Below are 21099 nucleotides of genomic sequence, written 5' to 3' on the forward strand. Positions count from 1 at the left end.
ATTTAATTCCATGTTCCCACTCCCAAGAGTAAGGGGCTGCAATTCTTGGTGCTTTGCTTGTCAAAATTCACTGTTTCTGTAGTTGTCTCTCTTTGCCCTGGTGCTTTAACGGGTAGGTAGCACACCAGGGCTAAATGAGAGTTTCTTAAGGCATTCTACCCCAACAAATACTTTGCAACAGAAGGGCAGCAACATCTTCCCACAATTTGAAATTGGCCAAGTCCTAATATACTCAAAAGGTGGTGACTGGTGAATATGGGAAATACACCAGCTGCAGGGGAAGCTAAGGGCAGAAATAGGTTAAAAAATAGAAAAAATACCTGGAGAAGAGCAACATGTACATACGTGTTCTTCATGTTCAGGTAAGAACAACTATCCTGGTGAAGAAAAGCCCTTTCTTCTCTGCCACCTTAGCTTGATCATTTGGTTGCCACAGGTCCCCGGTAAGTGATTACTTTGGTCCTGTAAGACTTAGTCCGCCCTAAAGAAAAGCAGCCTTGCAAAAATCATGGCTATTTCCATGCCTCTGCAGGTGCCAGAAGTTGTGTTTGAACTCACCGATGTACACCACAAACGCAGGCAGTGTTTGAAAGTGGGTCTTTATTTTCTGAAGTAACACAGACATAGCAAGGCAGTTAAAAACATAGAAGCTCAAGAGATCTGTCTTGTACTACTTGATATTTCTGAATTTTTTGAATATATTCTAAACTGAATGAAAAAAGCTTTAATTTAGTAGAATTAACTTTTCTTCAACTAAGGCCCTAGTAAGCTTTTTAAAGTACAATTATCTAAAAAAGATCAATACAGAAGCCCACTTATAGGGATTAGTAACGTATATTCCTTCTTTTTCATCAGAACATAGCAAAATACAATGACAACAGCATTCTATCTTTAATAAAGCAGTGAAGAAACAACCTTTTTTCCAGCTGTTAACAAGCCATATAGTGTAATCTTTTTCCTTTTTGCAACAGGCTCTGACTCGCCTCTGTAGGATCTGCCAGTTTGCATGAAAGTACATTCACTTTCAATCCAGTTCTCCAACTGGGTGACAAAGTAAGCTGTAAAAATAAAGTTCTTTGTTTTTATTGCTATAAAGCACTTTGAAATTTATTATTTACAAGCATCACACAGCATGTTTAATTGACATATATGGTTATACATATTTTATATTCTTGTATACATAAATATACATATTTTATGTTATACCCCTGTCACTACTGAAGTAAAATGCTTTCAATTTTACTAGAAACAGGGATGGGGGAGATGGAAGAGTAAGAAGAGTTTTGTTAAGAAGGGTAAGTTTAAAAATGGGAGTCAGTTTAGAGTTGTCCTAAAATGGGCAATTCAGTGAAAAAGGAATTCTGATTAAAGTGTGCAAAAAAAAAAAAAGTCAAGAAAGTCAAGAATACTGCCAATAATAGCAGATCTTTCAACAATTTCTCCAGGTATGTGAACCTAATATTGTTGTCACTTCAAGGACGAGTGCAGATTTTAGCAATATCTCACCATATTATCTCCAAAAATAATACAAATCAAAAAGCACAAATACAGATAACTAAATAATAAATATATTTAGGTAACCCCATATTCCACACAGTATATTAAAAAAAAAATCAACTGAGCCTGATTCTTGCAAACACTTAACTTTAACCATTATAATCCTACAGCCCTAGAAATCAGTGACTTCAACTTTATTTTATACAAGTCTTTGCAAGATCAGCGCCTTAATCAGTATTGACTAGGAGCTGTTTGTGTCTTTCATAGCTTGCCTGAAAGGGGCCTGCAAATCTGATCCTGCAGAGACACCATCTGCTGTTGAAATTATGTTAAAGAATATTTGCTTGGAATATTCAGAATATGTACAAAAATTAAAGCTTATTTTAAAAATTCCAGTAGAAATGACATGCAGTTTTTCAATATTAAATATACTGCCTAATTGGAAACATCCATTGTTTTAGTTTAATATTAAATACTAACTTTAAAATAAATCTTGCTTCGTTCCAAAAGAAGGTGCCATTTCAATGCAGTCTTCTTGTCTTCTGTTAGAGTTAGGAACTCATGGACCTATTAGGGACATGACATGAAACCACAGAACAGTTCTTCAGCATATAGCTGTAAACATCTCCAAAACAAAATGATGATGAAAAGAGCATCCTACTCATTTTAATACATTTCTGAACTGTATTTTTTTTCTTTTAGCATAGTGGTTGGTGTGATATATATACCAAGACAGTCAGATTGATCACAATAAATTGCAGGGTGTCTGAGAATCAAAGTTAGGGAATACCAGCTATGTTCTCAGAAAAGTAGAAATTAATTAAAATAAAGTGGTATTTTAAATAGGCTATTCACTCTTACATTTAACGTGTTTCTTTTTATTAGCATCTATTGACTCTTAAGTTTTGACTAGTTAAAAAATGTATGTGTGTGTGCATATATGTGTGTGTATGAATGTATACATACATATATATGTATTCATACATACATACACCATTTTTTTAAAACAGTGTATATATACACATATATATGGAGAACATTTAGATATATTTCTAATTTTCATCAGGCTTCACAGCTCAGATCAAAACAAGAAAAAGCTAATTTGCTTCTACTTACCGTGCAGCCTAATGTTTCCTCAGCTACACAGTCGGACAGGTAACAAGAAGAAAGAGTGCCTGTATGATCTGACAGATCAACGAGTATGTCAAAGCTTGTAAAAGTTGACTTTGAGTCTGAAGAGATGTCACCACAGAAAGTGCATGTGTTTGACATTTCATTCACCACACAACGGCATATTGAACTGAAAGATACACAGACAATTAAAGCACATATACAATCGCTGATAGTTTGAAACTGTTTTCTAGAATTTGAGATTTCCCAAGGGACTTTTTCTCTTTGACAAAGTTCTTCATCTTTGACACTCAAAGTCCATCTAAGACAAAACGGTCTCTTTCTTCTCTCCCCTAGAACTAGAAAGAGCAGGTCCTTCAAAAACCCAACTGCTTCTCCTTGCTCCTTCTGAAACTACACAACAGATACGGAGCATTACCCGGAGCAGTCTTCTTATTTCTTTTCTGGAACTAGACTAAAATATTGTTCAATCTAATCTGGGTCAGGGAAAAAAAGATAAAATATTTTAATACAAATTTAAAACAAGCAGTTGCTTACCATCTGTTGCGAATAACTTTAGATGCATCATTATCAATGTCCAGTGTAGAAATGTAGCCATAAATAATGCCGTAGACAGGGTCAAGTTTCCCATCATTCTGTAAAGCTTTTACTTTCAGCTGTTCCACAGTATAAACATCAACTATAGTCTCCACTAAAAGTTAAAACGACATGTTAAGTGAGTCTGAGAAAGAAACAACAGAGAATAGCAGCAACAACAACAACAACAACAACAGCAACAAAGGGATTTGAAGTTAATAAAAAGGAGACGATTTGATCTAAAGCACCAGAAAAGCCCCCAAGTACCTTCCTTTTGGAGCAGGCTTATGATTTGGGGACAAAAAAAGAAACAAAAGATGAGTCAAATCAGGAAAATATCTAATATTTAATCTTTATATCCCCCCCAAAATGAATTTTTGACTAAAACTTTCCCTCTCCTTTTTTCTTATTTATTCAAGCCACAAGGAACAAGTCAGACAGGCTGCAAGATGGCATAATCACAAAGCCTGAAGATACATAACTTATTATGGATAGTCCAGTAACAGTCTAAACCTTAAGTATTCGGCCAGGAAATACCTTTGTTTTGTTTCTATAAACACAAGGAATAAGAAATTGAAATTTAAAGTGCACCATAATAGTACACTATACCACTGTATGAAATCAAAGCACCTGAATCCTTCCTTACAGTTAGTGGATTCTTTTGATTGCTCCTCCATTTTATCGTGCAAAGCTCCCGATTGTGCACTCTCTTTTAGGAAGCTGAAGAGAATATTTGCTTCTGCTGTGTCTTGAAAAATATATTTTAAAAAGCTGTGAACATATGTAACTTGTCAAAATGATAAAATAATTATATTCTACAACTTTTGTATTCTGGTAGTACCAACAGCATGTCTCTTGCAATTAGCCAAGGGATGCTCTTCTCTTTTTTTCTCTCTAACCTTTAGTCCTACATGGAATACATAGGAAATGCTTAGATAGCACAGAACAAAAAGCAGGGAAGCCAAAAGCATTGGTCATTAAGTAACTGACTGCCCCTTCTGTAGTATGGGGAAAGTTACATTAAAGATATGAGCAACTGACCCATTATCAATGATGCATCATTCTACCGTCTCAAAGAACCCAGGAAAGCTGAAGGGCAGCTTTAGACCAGCTTATTAGAATATCTAAAGGCTGGCGCAACCTGTTCACCTCAGATCTGCGAATGAAAGGTTATACTATATAAGACCATTGCACGTCCACATCTTGAATATGCTGTGTCATTCTAGTTCCCCATCTGAAACAGGAATATACGAGAACTAGAAAAAAAGCACAAAGAAGGGATGATCAAAAATTTGGAGTTACTTCCATACAAGGAATGACTAAATAGACTAGGAATCTTTAAGTTTCACACAGCAGTAACTGAGCTGTATATGATACAAGCGTATTCAGTTGTGAACAGCAAGGTGAAGGTGAGTAGGGACTTACTGTTTACTGTTTCTAAAAATTCAGTATGAATGAAATCAACACAACAAGTACAAAATAAATGAAAGTATTTTTTCACATAGCACTTAAGCTGTGAAATGTATTGACAGGAGTATTCTGCGTGCAAGAAGTTTACACAGGTTTTTAAAAAGTCACATCAATTAATTCAAGTAAAATCCATCAGAGATTGTTAATTATTAAAGACACAATCTACAGCTTGGCAGGTCCTTGGGGCACAAGCTGTTAAAAAGTTGAATGGGAATATCAAGGAGATATCTCTTTCTGCTTGAACTATGCCCATTCTCCTCTTTTGATAACTGTTATCTAGAGAAAGGATACTGGGCAAGATGGACCTTTAGTCTGATCAACTTACATTTGTATGAGACAAAAAACATAGAAAATATTGCCAAATGGCGAAGGTGACTCACAAGCAGACAGCTATTATGAGATTAGGCTTTTTTTTTTTTTTAAACGTTAAATGAAATTTTTATATATCTCTATGCACAGATATGGTTGGCCAAATCCTGCATTTTCAAAGGTCCACATTTATTGTTCGGTTCACAGAAGATGCACATGAAATTCTGAGGATTGAATCTGGTCCATGTATTTAACCAAGAAAGTATTAAGTTTGTGTTCCAGACCCAAGTGAGAAAAACAAAACAAAACTGTTAATTATACAATGCTCAAATGGAGACAGGCAAGAAGAGGGAGTTATCTGAGGCAGGCAGAGAACAAATCAGCCCTCCAATTGATTCATTCATGCATTCTGCATTACAGCAAAGAATACTTAACAGATCTTACCTGGATTAGTTGTAATAATGGTTTTTGATATCACAGTTGCAGTCATACAGTTCCTAAATTTGTCAAAATTTATTCTCACATCTGATGCAAATATTACTAGGCACAAAAACAAGTTTTTTGTTACTTTAGAGTAAGTATCACATTAAGAACTACAACAAAAATATCAAAAACAGAAAATGATACCTGTTTCTCGTGGGATCCAACTTTGTGCAAGCTGGATAGATTCATTATCCCAACTAAATTAAAAAAAGCTAATCAGTCAAAACATTCTGAAACGTGGTGAACATATGTGGAAAATGATACATACTAGCTTTTATGCCACTAAGGAATATTAATCTCATCTGCCTTCAAACTACTACATAATACAGTTATAATTAACTGGTCAAAGGGGACACTATCCCCTTGTTACATGCACATTCAACTGAAATGCTGTGCATATCCAAAGCTGTCTAGTTTGCACCCAGTCAGTATGCATTTACTACTAATCTAATACAGTCCCTATCTTATTCCATGCCAAGCAGGATAAAATAAAGGGCTGTTAGATTATTCAAAATGATTAAATGCAGCATATACCTGGAAAAATAATGTGTCTATTTCAGAGCTTTGAAAAAAACAATTTCTAACTAGAGCAAATCAGAGTAAAAATAACTGTTTATCAGCTGAGTCTTTTCTGCAGGAACAAGCTGATTGCTCACATCACTAGTCCAGATGTTCAGCCAGCTTTCTGACACTGGAACCCTTGTAACTGCGGGTGATGAAACTAGATTGAGGTCAGCGGTATCCCTCAAAAATGATAATTTGATGGTTAGGGCCCTTGACAAAACCTCATTCAGTTCCTTGGAAGTTTGGAAGGATGGCAGAATACTGACAAAACAGTGGGGGTTTTTTGTTTTTTTTTTAATTCTTGGAAAAAGATTTCAAGTATTTGCTTTTCGTCTAGCATCGTCCACCCACCTCTTCACTGATGATAGCCTCTGAAATATCCTCACAACAACATCGTCGCTTAAGAATTTCCTGAATCTTTGCCTCTACCTATAGCTTCATGAGCAAGGGGCATTGTTTATGGTGACTACAGTAACACTGCCTATAGTCTGCTTTTGAGAACTCCTAAAATACACAGCTCTATATCACTGCATACCAGCACTGAAACAGGAATATGATATCTGGTCAACATGATTCCAAAGCAGCTGCTGCAAACTAACATAGGTGGCAGCTCAAGGGCTTGAAAACTGCACATAGTACAGATACTTACTAGCATTCATGGGCATAAATTGTATTAAACACTACACTGAACGATAATACAGTTTATAACTTGGGCATGAAATGCTATCTTGTTATTTGTATTTAGTGAACAAAGGTCATTGCAACCAACAAGCACTAAATTTAGTGCAAACTAATTCCTCCATATCCTTGCAGGTAGACAAGCCACGAGTTTACCAAACAAACCAGACTTGTAAGCTATCTGCAAAATGCAAATGTTCCTGGGTAAACAAATTACTAGTTATACACACAATGGCATGTGTGCTGAGTATTGTTTGTAAGGGGGGATACAATTTGAAAATAGGGCCAAAATAGTATCAAAACTTTTCTCTGCCTTTTTTAACCTTTAAAAACTATCTCAATTTATCTCCACTTCACTTGTTATTTCTGCTTGGCTTTAAAAATGAAGTATAGTCCTCTTTTTCCCCCACCAGTTTGTGGAAGAAATGTACTGCCTTTGCAACTGCTTTAAAATGCTATGATGTCCCCAATTAGTTCAAATCTCTCAAAAAAGGATGTAATTACAATTTACTTGTGTATGTGCTAAGACACATATATAAGGAAATTAATGCAAAAGCTAAGCTGTGGGACCAAATTATACTTTTTTAATAGGTAACATATCTATTACTCTGTGAACAAGTCATTCATTTATCCATATCATTGGTGACCCTTCATAATGTATTTGGAACTATGCTTCGTTTCGCCATTCATGAGCCAGCTGTCTGAAAATAAGTCATACAGATAGGTAATATATCCAAGGCCTTTCTACTGAATCTTTTTTAAGTCTCTGTTTAATCAATATTGCTGCCTCATCACAGTAGCCATCAAAGAACAATATATTTAAATTAAAAGATATTATAGCAATAGTTGAAATATTATTTCTTTACCTATTCTTGCATTAATTAGTGTATTTTAGTGATTTAAAATACATTTTACCATACTATTGGAAAAGACATCTCTGTTTCATCATACAGCTTTACTTCACACCTCTGACCTTTTCTTTTGTCTGGAGTAATAAAATACTTTGGCTCCCCAACCTTTAAAAAGTAAGACAGGCAGTCACTTTTCCTCTAAAGAATGTTTAGCAGAATAAAAGTGATAAATTAGAAAACAGCATAGCTGGAAAAAAGCCCTATACTCCACCAAAAGAAGGAAGTTTAACAGTAATTTTACTTCAAGAGAAAGGGACACATTTTGTGTATTTCATTAAAAAAAATTACATATTTGCAAGGTATGCACTGGAAACCTGTCTCTATATAAAAATGTTGTTTGATATACATGATTTCAAAAAGATAACTGACCTAGGACATTTCTATTCCCTTAATTTTTCCCTATACCTTGTTTATGAAAATTTTAAGTAACTTGTATGGTTATTGTAACTCAACCAAAATGATTGCCAATCTAAACAAACATACAAAAAATATTAATTCCTGTCCACTATGAATCCAGAAATCCATATTCACACAAGTCAATTAAGTTACCCACACTACAGCTGAGAAAAATTCTTTATTCTCTTGTGGCCCCTTAACTTACTGACATTACAGCTGCAAGCACGTTAAGGATTCTTCCATTGAGGCTTTGTCCATTTGCAGTGATGTCACCCAGTGAATAATAATCCTGAGGGTCCTTGACAGGTAGATGCAACACAGAAAGTAGTTTGGTGTCCGTTTCATAAGAGGAACAAGTTTTGACCACAGAGTGATTTTCACTGATCAATAATTTGTAGCAACTAGATAGTATACACAAAACAAATCACATCGATCAACATTTCACTTACCAGTTTATTAACAAAGAGCAAAATATTAATTCAGTTCACATGGGAATATAACTGCTGATTTTTTCTTTTTGATCTGCACTAAAGATACTGAAAAGTTTGAATTAATTTGTTTATAAATTTGTAAAATAACTTTAGAATTTTCCTCTTAAGAAAAACTAATTATTGTACACTTTATACTTGATTAGTATTGAAAAGGCAGCATGAATTGCTAGCAATATACAATACATATTTATAAGCCTTTCAGCCCTTACCAAGTAATTTTTACTTTATTGTATATAATTCATGTAATGCAACATTTGCAAAATGCTGAATTACATCATCAGTAGGGTAGCACAGTGACAACCATCATTCTACACTACCTGTCTTCTAAACAACAGGGGAATAGTAGAAATAACACTACCAATAAACATACAGAAAACAGAATTCTGAATCATAATGAGGCAGTTATTTCTCCATATCTTCAAATGTTTAGAAAGCACATAAGGAAAGAAAATCTTCTTGGTTTTTCTAGTTCAAACAATTTTCCTTCAATATCTCACATAAAACTGAGTAGGCAACATTTGGATTCATTTTTATGGTACCTCTGACAAACTGTGATCTTTCTGGAAAGAACTACCAGTCTATGCTTTAAATTTACCTAGGAGTTACAGGGTTGAACTTTTCTTCCCTTTCTGCTTCCTTTGTCTGAACTAAAGGATTTTCAATTGTAACTAAAATAAAACATTGATAAGTAATGTTAGAAAATTGAATATAGATAGATAAATAGATATACACAAAGAGAAGCAGCTTTGCAAAATGGTTATTCTCCAGGTTGGATAGGGGAAAAAAAACTCGTGTGCGTGTGTGAGTGTACATGCAATAACTACTGGTAAATGTTTTCACAGTGAAAAACACATCTGTCCAGACAGCTGACATTATAACCAAAGTCCCACAGGAGTCCTCAAAACATTTAATGGAAACAAAATGACACAGAGTTCTAATGTATAAATTCTTCATAGTCATGAGTTTCATCCAAACATTCTGATCCAACATCTATGGGCAGCAGAGTCTTTTTATTAACTTAGATAAAAGCACAGACCATAAACAAATACAAGACTAGTGAATTTTTGTTATATCTTCATAAACAATCGTAGTAACTAAATGAAGACATAAACACTGAACTACTTAACAGAATTTATTTTTCATAATTTATAAGAACTGAATATAATGTAAGAATTTAGATCAATTAACTATATATAAGCTCTGGGTGGCAGCATTCAGAGGATTTATATACAGTCTTTTTGTTGATATATTTCCTGGTTTTGAATCTAAATTCTAGAAATCTTATTCCTTTCCTCTTTATACTTAACATAACTGAACAACTTGTTTCCAATTAGACTGTTTTCTGAGTCCTCAGAGAAAAATACAGTAAAACCACAAACGCATAACACTGATTTACTGGAAGAAAGACACATTCAAACAGAAACATGTTAAGAATAAACTCCAACTTACCACAGTCACCAACTCTAAAGCTTTCTGAAAGTGATCTAATATATTCTTCTCTGCCCCAAGAATTTACATTTATAAAGTAAGTTGGTGAATCACGAATAGTAAAGCTGAAGGTGTATCTTTCAGATCCAATGTCTGCAAAAAGAAACAGTGCTATTAAAATTCATTAGCATGGCTTGGTTTCCATCTAGAATATGTAATAAAAATATTATTAAAAGGCTAGATTTTGCCATAAATTTAAAGAGTTAAAGAACACACTACCCACACGCTGGTGAGTACCACTAGAGGTCAGCAGATTTTTCAGTAAACACACTGGTGTTCATGAATGGGTACTGTTACAATTCATGAAGCAGTTGTACCTGTATTACTTTATTAATGTATATGTATCACTTAACTTTAGGCAGCATCATATAAACTTATAGATCTAACGCCGGAGAAATAAAACAACTGTATGATGCTACATGCAGAGCAGACAATCATCATATACACAGACAAATACATAAACAGCACTAAAAAATAAGGGAACAGTATAAACAAATGTATGTATTAGGACAAATTTTCTAGTAGGTAGGTCATCTTTAGACAGCTATGCCCATGTATGAAAAGAACATGGTGACCTACATCTCTAGACATATCACTGTCTAGACAGTACTATGGGACTGAACAGAATAAAACAAGGTGTTTCTGGCCCTACGAAAAGCTCATTATCAAGAGCGTATCAGTGTGGCTTAAAAACACCGTGCTCCCCTTTCTCTTTCAGCTAATTAAAAAAAACATTCCATGGATCATACTGCATTATGCAAAGTGTTATTTTTTAGTTATCAATGAAAACTATATAGTGATCTGCATACAGTAAGCATAATATGACTGTAGCTACATGGAGGCATAAGTATGAAACCACTGAATTTTCAGACTATGTAGAGTTGTTTCTGCTGAAGACAAGATGACCTCCTTCCAAAAATTCACCGTAAGAACAGGCTGAACAAGATAACAGTACTAACAGAAAAGCTGAACCCTTGACACACAGCTGGAATCAGGCTCTATAGCTGGAAATGTTTCTTAATAGTGTCTGTGTCATCCCTGAACTGCAGACACATAACTTCCATTTCCAATGATATCAATTAAAGATTTCAAAAGACATATTAACAATATCTTATTCCCATTTTTTTCTTTAGGAGTATGCAGTAATATGAATCTGGTGCTACTCAGACCAGAAACTACTTATTTGTTTCACTCCTCAAAACATCCCCTTAACATTTCTGTTTTAAGAAAAAATATGAAGAGACTAGAATCAAATCCAGCAGTATTTATATTAAATGTGGGTTCAGATTGGTACCATCTTCTTCAGACCCTGAGGCTGAGTTACAAAAATCTGGATCTAAAACACCTCCATGCTGGAGCTTTTTAAAACAAATTCTAATTGATAAGGTTTGGCCAAACTAATGCTGCTCTTCCCTCTTGCTTTTCCTTTCCCAATCCCCAAAATTTTTTTGCACATTTCTATTCTATACATTTTACAGTAAGAAGTCTGCTTATCATTTAAATATGAAATTCAGTCATACATGCCAAACTACACCGCGTAAGAAAATGAAGTAAAGACACTTAAAAAGGACTCTACTTTTTCTGTCTGGAAAGCCTCTGACATCTGTTTTCCCAATAACCACACCAATTACATTCTAAAAAATAAAAAGATAGATTATAGAATACAAATATTAAACACAGATGTATATGATAAATTAGATTTCATGGACTTGTACTCTACTGATGATGATAAACATATTTCTGACTGGTAACCATTTTAATCTATTTATTCCACAATACCTTATGAACTAAGGGCTAAAACATAAACATTCAATTTAAAAAAGTGACTAATAAAAAAATATTAAAATAGATGCATATATTTCTGGTTGTAAAGACAATGGGAGGATACCAAGTTCCCCCCAAAACACTCAGTTTTGGCTGTCCTAGGGTATTCTCTCCTCAGGTAGGCATAAATACTTAAGGTCCTTTCATGCTCTGTATACAGGCCTCAGATCTCCTTAAATCTACTATGAAAAATCTGGACAGGATTAATTTTGAAGTTGAGTGTCCAGGTTTCCTGGGATGTCAACACTGAAAAACATATGTCTGTACATCCCATCCATGTCTAAGCAACACATTTCTAAAGGTGCCTCCTTCTTGCTGTTACCTCTCAGCTGACTACAAAGGGAGCTTAGGCAATGAGCTTTTTGGATAACTCAGGACAAAATTAATTTTACTCTCTGTTTCGCTAAACCTTTATTTATTATGCAATAGCACTTCAGTCTCAACTATGGAACAAAAGTACTAGGAACAAACACACAAGAAGAATGATGGCCTACGCCACATACAACTTACAGTTCAAGTGTTAGAACAGCAAGTAACACCACAGGAGTGGGGCAGAGGAGCATGACAAGCAGCAGTTTCAGCGCACCAAAACCCTAGCTATTAACAATTTCTGGACTATATAAGGATTATATAAGTGTGGCACTTTAGAGAGTGTTGATATAGAACAATATATAGCTGTGTGGTATATATTTGTTAAACAAAGGTCCTCTCTAGCTTGAGAGGAGAGCACAACAGCGCTGGTTTGGGAATTTAAGAACAACGAAAGATGGTATCAAAGAGGACTCGAAGGGGAATCTGATATTGTAATACTGCATGAAGACAGAGGTGGAGAGACAAAGTCCTGAGACTATGGAGATACTTTCCTCTTTCACAAACTAGTATTATAAATTTATTCCTCATCAGATTACCCTAATGCTCTAAATTCCCAATGGTCCTTCCAGGAGGCATAATGCATAGATCGTGAATACAGATACTTCAAAAAAGATGAAGTGCAGCATGTCTCTTCCACTTCACGTACACACTTACTTGCAGTATTCCCCCATTTTCTTGTTCCAGCAAGGGAACCACAGAAGTCAGTTTGTCAGGTGCAATTGTACCAATTTAACAATCAACAAAGACTGAATTTTGCACCCATTCACAAAGCAGAGCAACCCAGCTGATACCCTGAAGCTATGCTGTATTCAAGTGTGCTCAAAAATTAGATTTGTGTTCCCAGTTTACTTTCAGTCACTAGATGGAGCAAGGTAGCTGTCTTATCCTATAGTGATTTGAATGAATTCATTTAAAAGATGTATGTGTACAACAGTATGAAGTAGTTCTTTGAATCTTTCTTACACAGAGTATTTTCTATCTGTCAACAACATACAGTGATTTAGATTAGGATTTTATTTTTCTGGTTTCTGGTTTTGTTTCTTAAACAAAAAGTTCCTTTCAGTTGAACCAGATTGCAACACACCCTGTATCTCCCCACTGGTAGAAGAACTGAAATTTAGGGTGACTTTTCACATCAATTAAGCTGATGTAAATCTGCAATTTCCAAAAGAGAAGATCTCCCTTCTCCCTGTTGTAAATATATTTAACTCCCTTGTGTCAGCACTTTGCCAGCATGGCAAGCTGGCTGAAGGAAGTGATCTAGCTGAAAACTATTTTTGGAGGGCAGGAGGTAGAAAAAACTTTCAGAGAGATAATTTCCTTGATTAGCTTATTCTGCAACTACACAAGCACCAGTTTCACCAAAAGAGGAGGAATGGAACACATGCTTGGGACAAGGGCGTAGGCCATACTGCCTTTTTTTGACAAGAGCATTGCTTAAGGCCGCTCAATCAAATAATGAGGCTACAGCATTAAGACACTGGAAATTTCTTAGACTTTGATCTATTTCACTGTCTTTTTAAAAATAAAGTGCAAAATAAAAACTATGACATTTAGATACTTAGAATGATGTATACTCAACTATTTTAACCTCCTAAGTACATACTGATCAATCTATCATCAGAAACTGGGGAGCTGCTTTTATATAAAAATACTTTATTTACTATGTGTTGCTAATTGCAATACTCAAAATTAGTCTTATTTCTATAATTAAATGTTTTAACCGAGTTAATGTCTCATTGTATTTGGGAATAACTGTGAATGAAATACTTAAACTTTGCTGAAGACCAGGAGTTTATAAAAAGTTGGAAAGAATATACAATATTATTGTGAGCGTGTATAAAACTCCCTCTCCTAGTTCATCCCTTTTCTGTGATTTTTTTCTGTCATTGTTTAAAATAAATGAGAACAGAGGGCTAAGCTGTATCCCTCCCCACCCCACCCCCAAATAAAAAGCTGTGGGAACAGGAAAATTCCTTGTTTTCAACTCTCTTTACAAGGCATTAGGACTTCCGTGGGGCATACAGCCCCACTTTGTGCATCTACTTCAAGTTCTATGGAGAGATACGGTTATAACACCACACCATAGCTTGCAGTGCATCCATGTGGAAATGCAGCCTCTCCGTTTTGTTCTCCAGGCTCCTAGTCCCAGCAGCACTGAACACTTGAAAGACACGTTATCATTGGCGGGCTACACAAGGGTGGGAAATGCCGCAACAGAGAGAATAACATAGCCTTCTCCCTCCCATATTAAAACATAATCTTGAAGAGCAAAGAATGAAAAATTTGGGGCCCCAAGACTTCCTATTTTTGATCTAAAACACAAAAGAGAAAAATATTGAGTTACACTGTGCACCCCATCCTCCAACTCTTATTCTAGTGAAGATAATCCTCACTCAAATCGGGACAACAACAGAAGTTAATTCTTATGCACACATGCACATCCAAACATGTATAAAACCAACAAGTACAAAAATTTGCTGTTTGTTAAGTTCACTTCTTGTAAAATAAATTTCTACTTTAAGTTTAAACTTTTACTTTCATCCTACTCTCCTATGCTCCTACAAGAAAATTCTTAGCTCCTTATAGCCTGACAACTGTCTAGCCTATTTTTTGTTCTAAATAAAGAAATAGCAATAATCCCATTTGATATGTAATTGTGAGATTTTTATACAGTCAAAACACCATAGTATTCAATGAGAAGTTTTTTTGAATAATTAAGGACTACATTATTTCACTCACTGGAATTGAGCACACAAGTAAAGACTGCAGGATTGGGCCTTATGTTCATAGCTTGTACTGAAAGACTACTGTAGATTACAGATGTATTGTGACTACATAATGCTGACTCTGTACATGCCTTTACTAATTCAGCATTCATTTAAAACATTACAAAGAAGCCTCTGATACTTTCAGACATTGAATTGTCCAGTCAATATCTATAGTTGTGGTATCCACATACTATGGACAACAACAGCATCAATTTTCATTTTGCTGGTTTATACACAAAGAAGGAAAGGTAGTTTATATCTAACAATTATACTAATGCTATTAGTATCTAAATACATGTCAATTACATAATTTTGCAGTAATATAATACAGTCATATACAATTTCATTTGAGAACAAAAGTACCATGTCACTGAGACCTACAGGATGAGCAAGATTTGGATGCAGATCTGAAAGTGCAACAAAGTCCCGTGTTGAACTGAAATAAGCCATTCTCTATCTGTAATTTGAGAAAACTAATTTAGATTTAAAAATCATAACAAATCACTTAAAACTACTCATAGCTAGAATAACAAAAGTTATTTTTTTAAACACAAATGTTTTGACATATATAGTGTTTGTCTTCAATAAAAAACATTTCAAGCCTTCTGAAGTAGCAAATTCCTTATTGTTTGTATTTGGATACATAAGAGTTACAATTTTACTATTCTACCTATGCTTCTTAAATAAATGTCTGGGATTTGTTTTAGTATTAAATGACTCTATTAGCACCAGCTTCTGAAAAATATTTACCCGCCTTCTCCTCTCTGGAAAGTCCAACTGAATTTAATGAGACAGTTCATATACAAAAGGCCATTTACATGGGGAAGAAAAAGCGTTGAGTTGCAGCCTTAATTGAGTTTTTGGGCTTTAATATTAAACTACTTTAAAATGTAAGTCCATCCCTTCCTCAAAAATGGAAAAGCTTTGATTAAAAAAAAAAGTCAATTATTTTCAGACTGCCAGTGTAGCCTTAGTGCCCATTCCTGTGAGCTACTGCACACTCGAGTCCTCTATTGATGTCAAAGTTGGGCCAGAGATGCTTTGTTAGCCTGTCTGAATGCCTTTTATTATTTCAGTATTTCAATTCTATGGGTGCGCTCAGAAACATTAGTGATATTTAGCAAATAGAAGTAAGGTTCTATTTTTTGTAACAAGGACCATCAAGTTGTCCAATGCTTAATAAACTAATATTGAAAAACTGCTGACATTTTTCAGGGGGCATCTGTTCCAGACAATAACAGAAGTCTGAAATGATTTTAGCTATCCTGTACCTGGTACCGTGTGTGAGAATTTTTAACCATTTTATTAGACATTAGTGTAACAACCTGTTACAGACTTTGACAAAGAAATAGACAGTCTACACTTTAAACACTGTAAGCAGCTATCTGAAAAAGAAAGCAAATTCCCTAAAACAGAATTTAAAACCAAACTCTCACAAAAAGATATCCCAAATTTGTTTTACAAGAACTACTCAACGTTGTGGCCCTCAGACCTACTCCCATCCCATCGCACTGAAGAATTCACATTCATTTATGTAGGAAAGTCACCCTCAGCTATCCCTCTGAGGCACATCAACATCCTTGCCTCAAAAGAAATAAGTATTGCTAAATTATTTACCTCAAACCACAACTGAATCAGGTTATAGAAAATAACACTGGGAACACATTTATCAGAGGAAGATTAGAAAGGCAATTAAAGAATTAAAATGCTACAGGCCCTGGCCGGGGAAACTGTAGCATCCCATAGTACCACTCATTTACCCTCTCCTCAGAGGCAGGGGTGCAGCCCTGCAAGAGCAGCTGAGGGAACTTTCTCTCAGCACCATCCAGGATCAGGCCCTGCCCTGAAAGGACGACATGGAAGTCACAATAAAGAAAGGTAAGTATGAAGCACTTGGCATAGTCACACCATCAACCCATCTCAAACCGGTAACTAGCACCAGGCGAGCCTGTGTCCCCAAAGTTGAACTAGGCTCTGCGCTGCAGAGAGACTTGCATGCGTCCACCATTCCTTTTCCAACCCCTCACTCACAGACAGGGATGGCAGCAGTTTAAGGGCTGGACACGGAGGAGCGCTTACACCCAGCTCCACCTGCACCCCAGGGCAGAGGGAGAAGCAGGGCACAGCGGGCGGGGAGGGAAAGCCTCGAAAGGGGAGGGAAAGCCTCGAAAGGGGAGGGAAAGCCTCGAAAGGGAGGAGCTGGGGGGGGCTCAGGGGGGAGAGACAAAATGGCGCCGAGCGCCGTGGGCGGGAAGCGGTTTCGCGCCCCCGTAGCACGCGCGGCCCTTCTTAAAGGGCCAGCGCGCGGGTGAGGGGTGTGAGGGTGTCATGGGGGATATGGGTGTGTGTGTGTTAGGGTGTGCGTGTGTCAGGGTGTACACGGGTGTCAGGGCGTGTGTCAGTCAGGGTGTGTGGCTGCACACGTGCACAGGGCCCTGTGTAACGGGCAGGGAAGGAGGCCGTTTCAGTGAGGAAAGCGGCGTTTTTAATTGCGCGCTGTGCTTTTTTCCCCTCTAAACGCCGCCAAACACAGGCCCAGAAAATGGAAGTGCTGAATATTCACGTGAAGGCTTCCACATATATAAACAACAGGACTCATCCTGGAGGGACCAACCCAAAGCATAGCGATGTCAGCTTGGATTTCCTTCAGCGCGCTCTGCGTCGGCCCCGCGACCGAGGCCTGGGTTTCACTTTGCAGATTTCTGTGAAACATTCGGCTCTCTGGGTTGGACCTGGGCCACCTCTAATCCCCCTTTACGATTCCAGCTGTAGTAAGGACGTGTTTAAGCAGGGCCCACTTCCGGAGGATAAATCCCTCCTGGAAGAGAGCTCTTCCCGGCCTCTCGGCGCCCGCGGTGCCGTCGCCGGCCACGTGCCGTCGGGGACGCCGGCAGCGCGTCGCCTTGGCAGGGCGCCGCGTTATAAAGCCTGGGGAACGCGTCCGCCAACGGCATCGCCCTCCCAACGCGCTGCCGGGAGGCCCCGGCTCGTTAGCGGGCCCCGGCCCACCGGAGCTAATGAAGCCGACAAAGCACCAGCCTAGTTGGCAAAAGTCACCCTTGTTTTGTTAAAAGTTTCAGTGCACAGCGCGTTAAGATGTCCAAGGAAATTTTGGAAAGCTTTGGAGTAACCATTCCCTGCTTCTCTGCCCTTTTTTTTTTTTTTGTGTGTGTGTGTGCGTGTGTGTGTGGTAGCTCTAAGAAAAAAAGAAAAAAGCTGCCTATATTTCACAAATGAATTAAAATTTATGTTTTAAGACATTATTTGTATTGATTTGATCACAGCACTCCTGTGTTTTTCAGGCCATGCAGAAGGCTGGAGCAGGCCATTTTGTCCATTTATAGTGCATATGAAATTATTAAAAGAAAAAGTCAATACTCTTCACGTCTGTACCATAAAATTTTTTACTCCTGATCAGTGATTTTTATGACCTCAAGGTCATAGCTATTGAAGTTTTTAGCGTAGCCTGACAAATTCTCTGTGTTGACTCTGTATTACAGGATCTTTCATTTCTTCAATTAAACAGCTGAAAATGGATACCACCTGTGCTCTCATATTTATTGGGTCACTAAAGTCCCCGATAATTATACTGTGCTGATGACAAACGGCATGCCAGAGAGCTGACAGCCCGGGTATTTTTTTAGGTCACCTTTTATACAGTACGATCCATGGCTCTAACTTTGTTCCGCAGGTTGGAAATCTCCAATAAATAGCACAAGCATGAGGCCATTTCTCTGTTAATTCTGTTGTGTTAATTATATCAAGCTAATGAACAAGCAGAAGATAATTAACATGCTGATGGGTTTCCAATCAAATGGGAAGGAAGGCTTGTGCGCTAGCTGGAAAATGCTTGCAGAGGCACGGGTATCTTTCTTACTATCGTGACTGCAATGTGGAAAAAAAAAAAAAAGGAAAACTCCCCAAAATGAGGTCTGCAGCATCTCCACTGCTGCAGAGGATGATAAAAGCAGATCAAAACCTGTGGCCTTGTAGGTCTTGACTTTGTCTGACATCTCAGCAAGGTTTTGGTGGGACACGAACGCCATTATAAATCAAGCTTTGCTGAACCGAGCTCAGATCCTGTACTCCTGGGCCGCACAGGCACCATTTCCTTTAGGCTTTGTCCAGGTTTAGCTCCTTTCGTCCCGCAGGCACCAAGGGCAGGTGAAACCCGACGCGGCCAGCGGTCCCCCGGCCGGGGCCACGGGCTTTGTGCAGTTTCAAAGCCGCTAGAACAAGGGTGCTGTTGTGCCCCATCCCGGCGCGACTGCGGCCTGAATAGACACTTAATGATGGGGTGGTTTTGCCTTGTGGTTTACTTCCCTCTCCTGGCTCCCATTTTCAGCATGCCTACGTTTCGAGAAAAGCCGCATTTTACTTTCCCATGATAGCTCCTGCTAGGAAGATGTTATCGGGCGCGTCTCGATGGGAGGAACGGCAGGAAAGGATCACATCGCGTGGAGGTGCGTCGATCCGGCCGGAGGCACAAAGGCGGTGGACGTGAGAACGGAGTCATTTCGCTGGGAGACGTGATGAGATGCTGAATTCCAGACTTGGAGATAACTGAGAGGAGAATTTGTTCGACTTACTTGCCCCACAACAATGCCGGTGAATTTTGCTATTCCTATAGCACCTGGCACCACTAGGGACAGTCAACAACGTGGACCCCATAGGTGACTGCAAACAAATAACATCCTTATTGGTGTTTATAATAAACAACCCTAACCTGAGTGTGTCCAGCTAATTTACAATATCAGCAGCTTCTCCAAGTTAGGGATTATTAATACAAACACTGAAGAGAGCCTGCAAAAACAGGAGTTATTCAAAAAAAAAAAAAAAGCTTTTCTCCTCAAAGTGGTTTGTAAAAGAAATCGGTATTTTTATCACCATTTGACAGCTAGGAAAACAGAGGCAAGAGAAAGATCAGAAGCTGCTTCCCAAAAACCAGGTACCATACCAGCAGGAAGGAGCCCCTGGCTTCTCCAGCATCCGCACCAGCCCCTCCAGGAGTGTGATAATATAAAATCACTATTTTTCTGTTCTAGTATTTGATCCCTGGAAAGGTCTGAGTGATTTTAACTCTCACGCACTTCAGCAGCACTTAGCACTCTGCTGGATTCAGTCTGTGATTAGCAGACTTCCCATCCACAGCTGCAAATTGAATGGTCCCTGCTAATTAGGCCTTCGTGAATGGATTTATTTAAATTACACTCATCAGTATGGTCAAGGAGTGCAAATGGCATTTCGTAATTCACTTAGCAATTTGTTATGTAACGATTACTATTGTTTGCATGCAGGGGAAGCTCGTCTGAGTTCAACAATAGTAGGGACATTTAAGACAGTCTTATCTTCAAAAGGATCTTCAAAGCTAGAGCACATCAAAATGTTTGCTCTGTAAGTTTTATGCTACCCACAGCTTTTACTGGGTGGACTCATTTAATATTTATACATTCTTAGGACCAAAAGAATCTGTAAAATGGAAAGGCCAGACCTGTAATTTTATGTAATTGGCTTGACTGAATGCAGTAAAAGCAACAAATTATTAAAGGTATTCACTGTTCAGTGGCTTTGGCTGATACCTGAACTGGATGAGAATCGGGAGTGCTGATGGAGTAATGATGGACATTTTTAGCAGAAGTAAGGCAGGTGCTGATGCAACGAACAGGTGCCCGGTGCATTAAGGGATATTTAATCCAAACCTTCTCCCCGTCACCGCAGGGAGCCATTGTCCGTCTCCTGCCTTGCCCTGTTCCTCCTCCCGGTCCCCCGTGCTGGAGTCGTCCCGGTGCTGTTACACTTGGATTTCCTCGCTCTGACCAGTGCCACCACCTCCTGTGGCTCAGGAAGCTGCAGCAACATGGGAATTAATTTAAAATGAAAATGAACACGAACCTCGGCTGGTTTCAGCCTAAGTGCAGCCTGTGCTAATTCCGGCTGCCTTGGTGCCATTTCTACAGTGGTCTGTGCTGGGGAAGTTAGCGGTCCTCCTTCTCCACGGCCAGGCCTCGATGCCCATTCACCAGCAAGTTCAGTTCAGAACTATTTCAAGAGTAATTAATCTCTTCTGCAACATTAGCGCAATGGTGGAGCAGAAACATCATGTAATGCAGGCAAGCAGGCGTACACCAAGGAGGAAAG

The 21099-nt window shown here is 37.9% G+C and overlaps 1 protein-coding gene across 1 annotated transcript; it reads right to left on the reverse strand.

Moving 5' to 3' along the window:
* Positions 1 to 929: 929 nt before the first annotated feature.
* MEIOB (meiosis specific with OB-fold) lies at positions 930 to 15411 on the reverse strand. The gene is made up of 13 exons (XM_013953959.2): positions 15343 to 15411; positions 11571 to 11628; positions 9956 to 10087; positions 9102 to 9174; positions 8221 to 8416; positions 7624 to 7724; positions 5611 to 5663; positions 5428 to 5523; positions 3851 to 3952; positions 3166 to 3319; positions 2614 to 2797; positions 1978 to 2064; positions 930 to 1058 (listed from the first exon to the last, which is right to left on the reverse strand). Exons 1-13 carry the CDS (start codon positions 15409 to 15411, stop codon positions 930 to 932), a joined length of 1434 nt encoding a protein of 477 aa, XP_013809413.2.
* Positions 15412 to 21099: the final 5688 nt, after the last annotated feature.

Source organism: Apteryx mantelli, chromosome 16 (genome assembly GCF_036417845.1).
Source record: "Apteryx mantelli isolate bAptMan1 chromosome 16, bAptMan1.hap1, whole genome shotgun sequence".
NCBI classification, from domain to species: Eukaryota; Metazoa; Chordata; class Aves; order Apterygiformes; family Apterygidae; genus Apteryx; species Apteryx mantelli.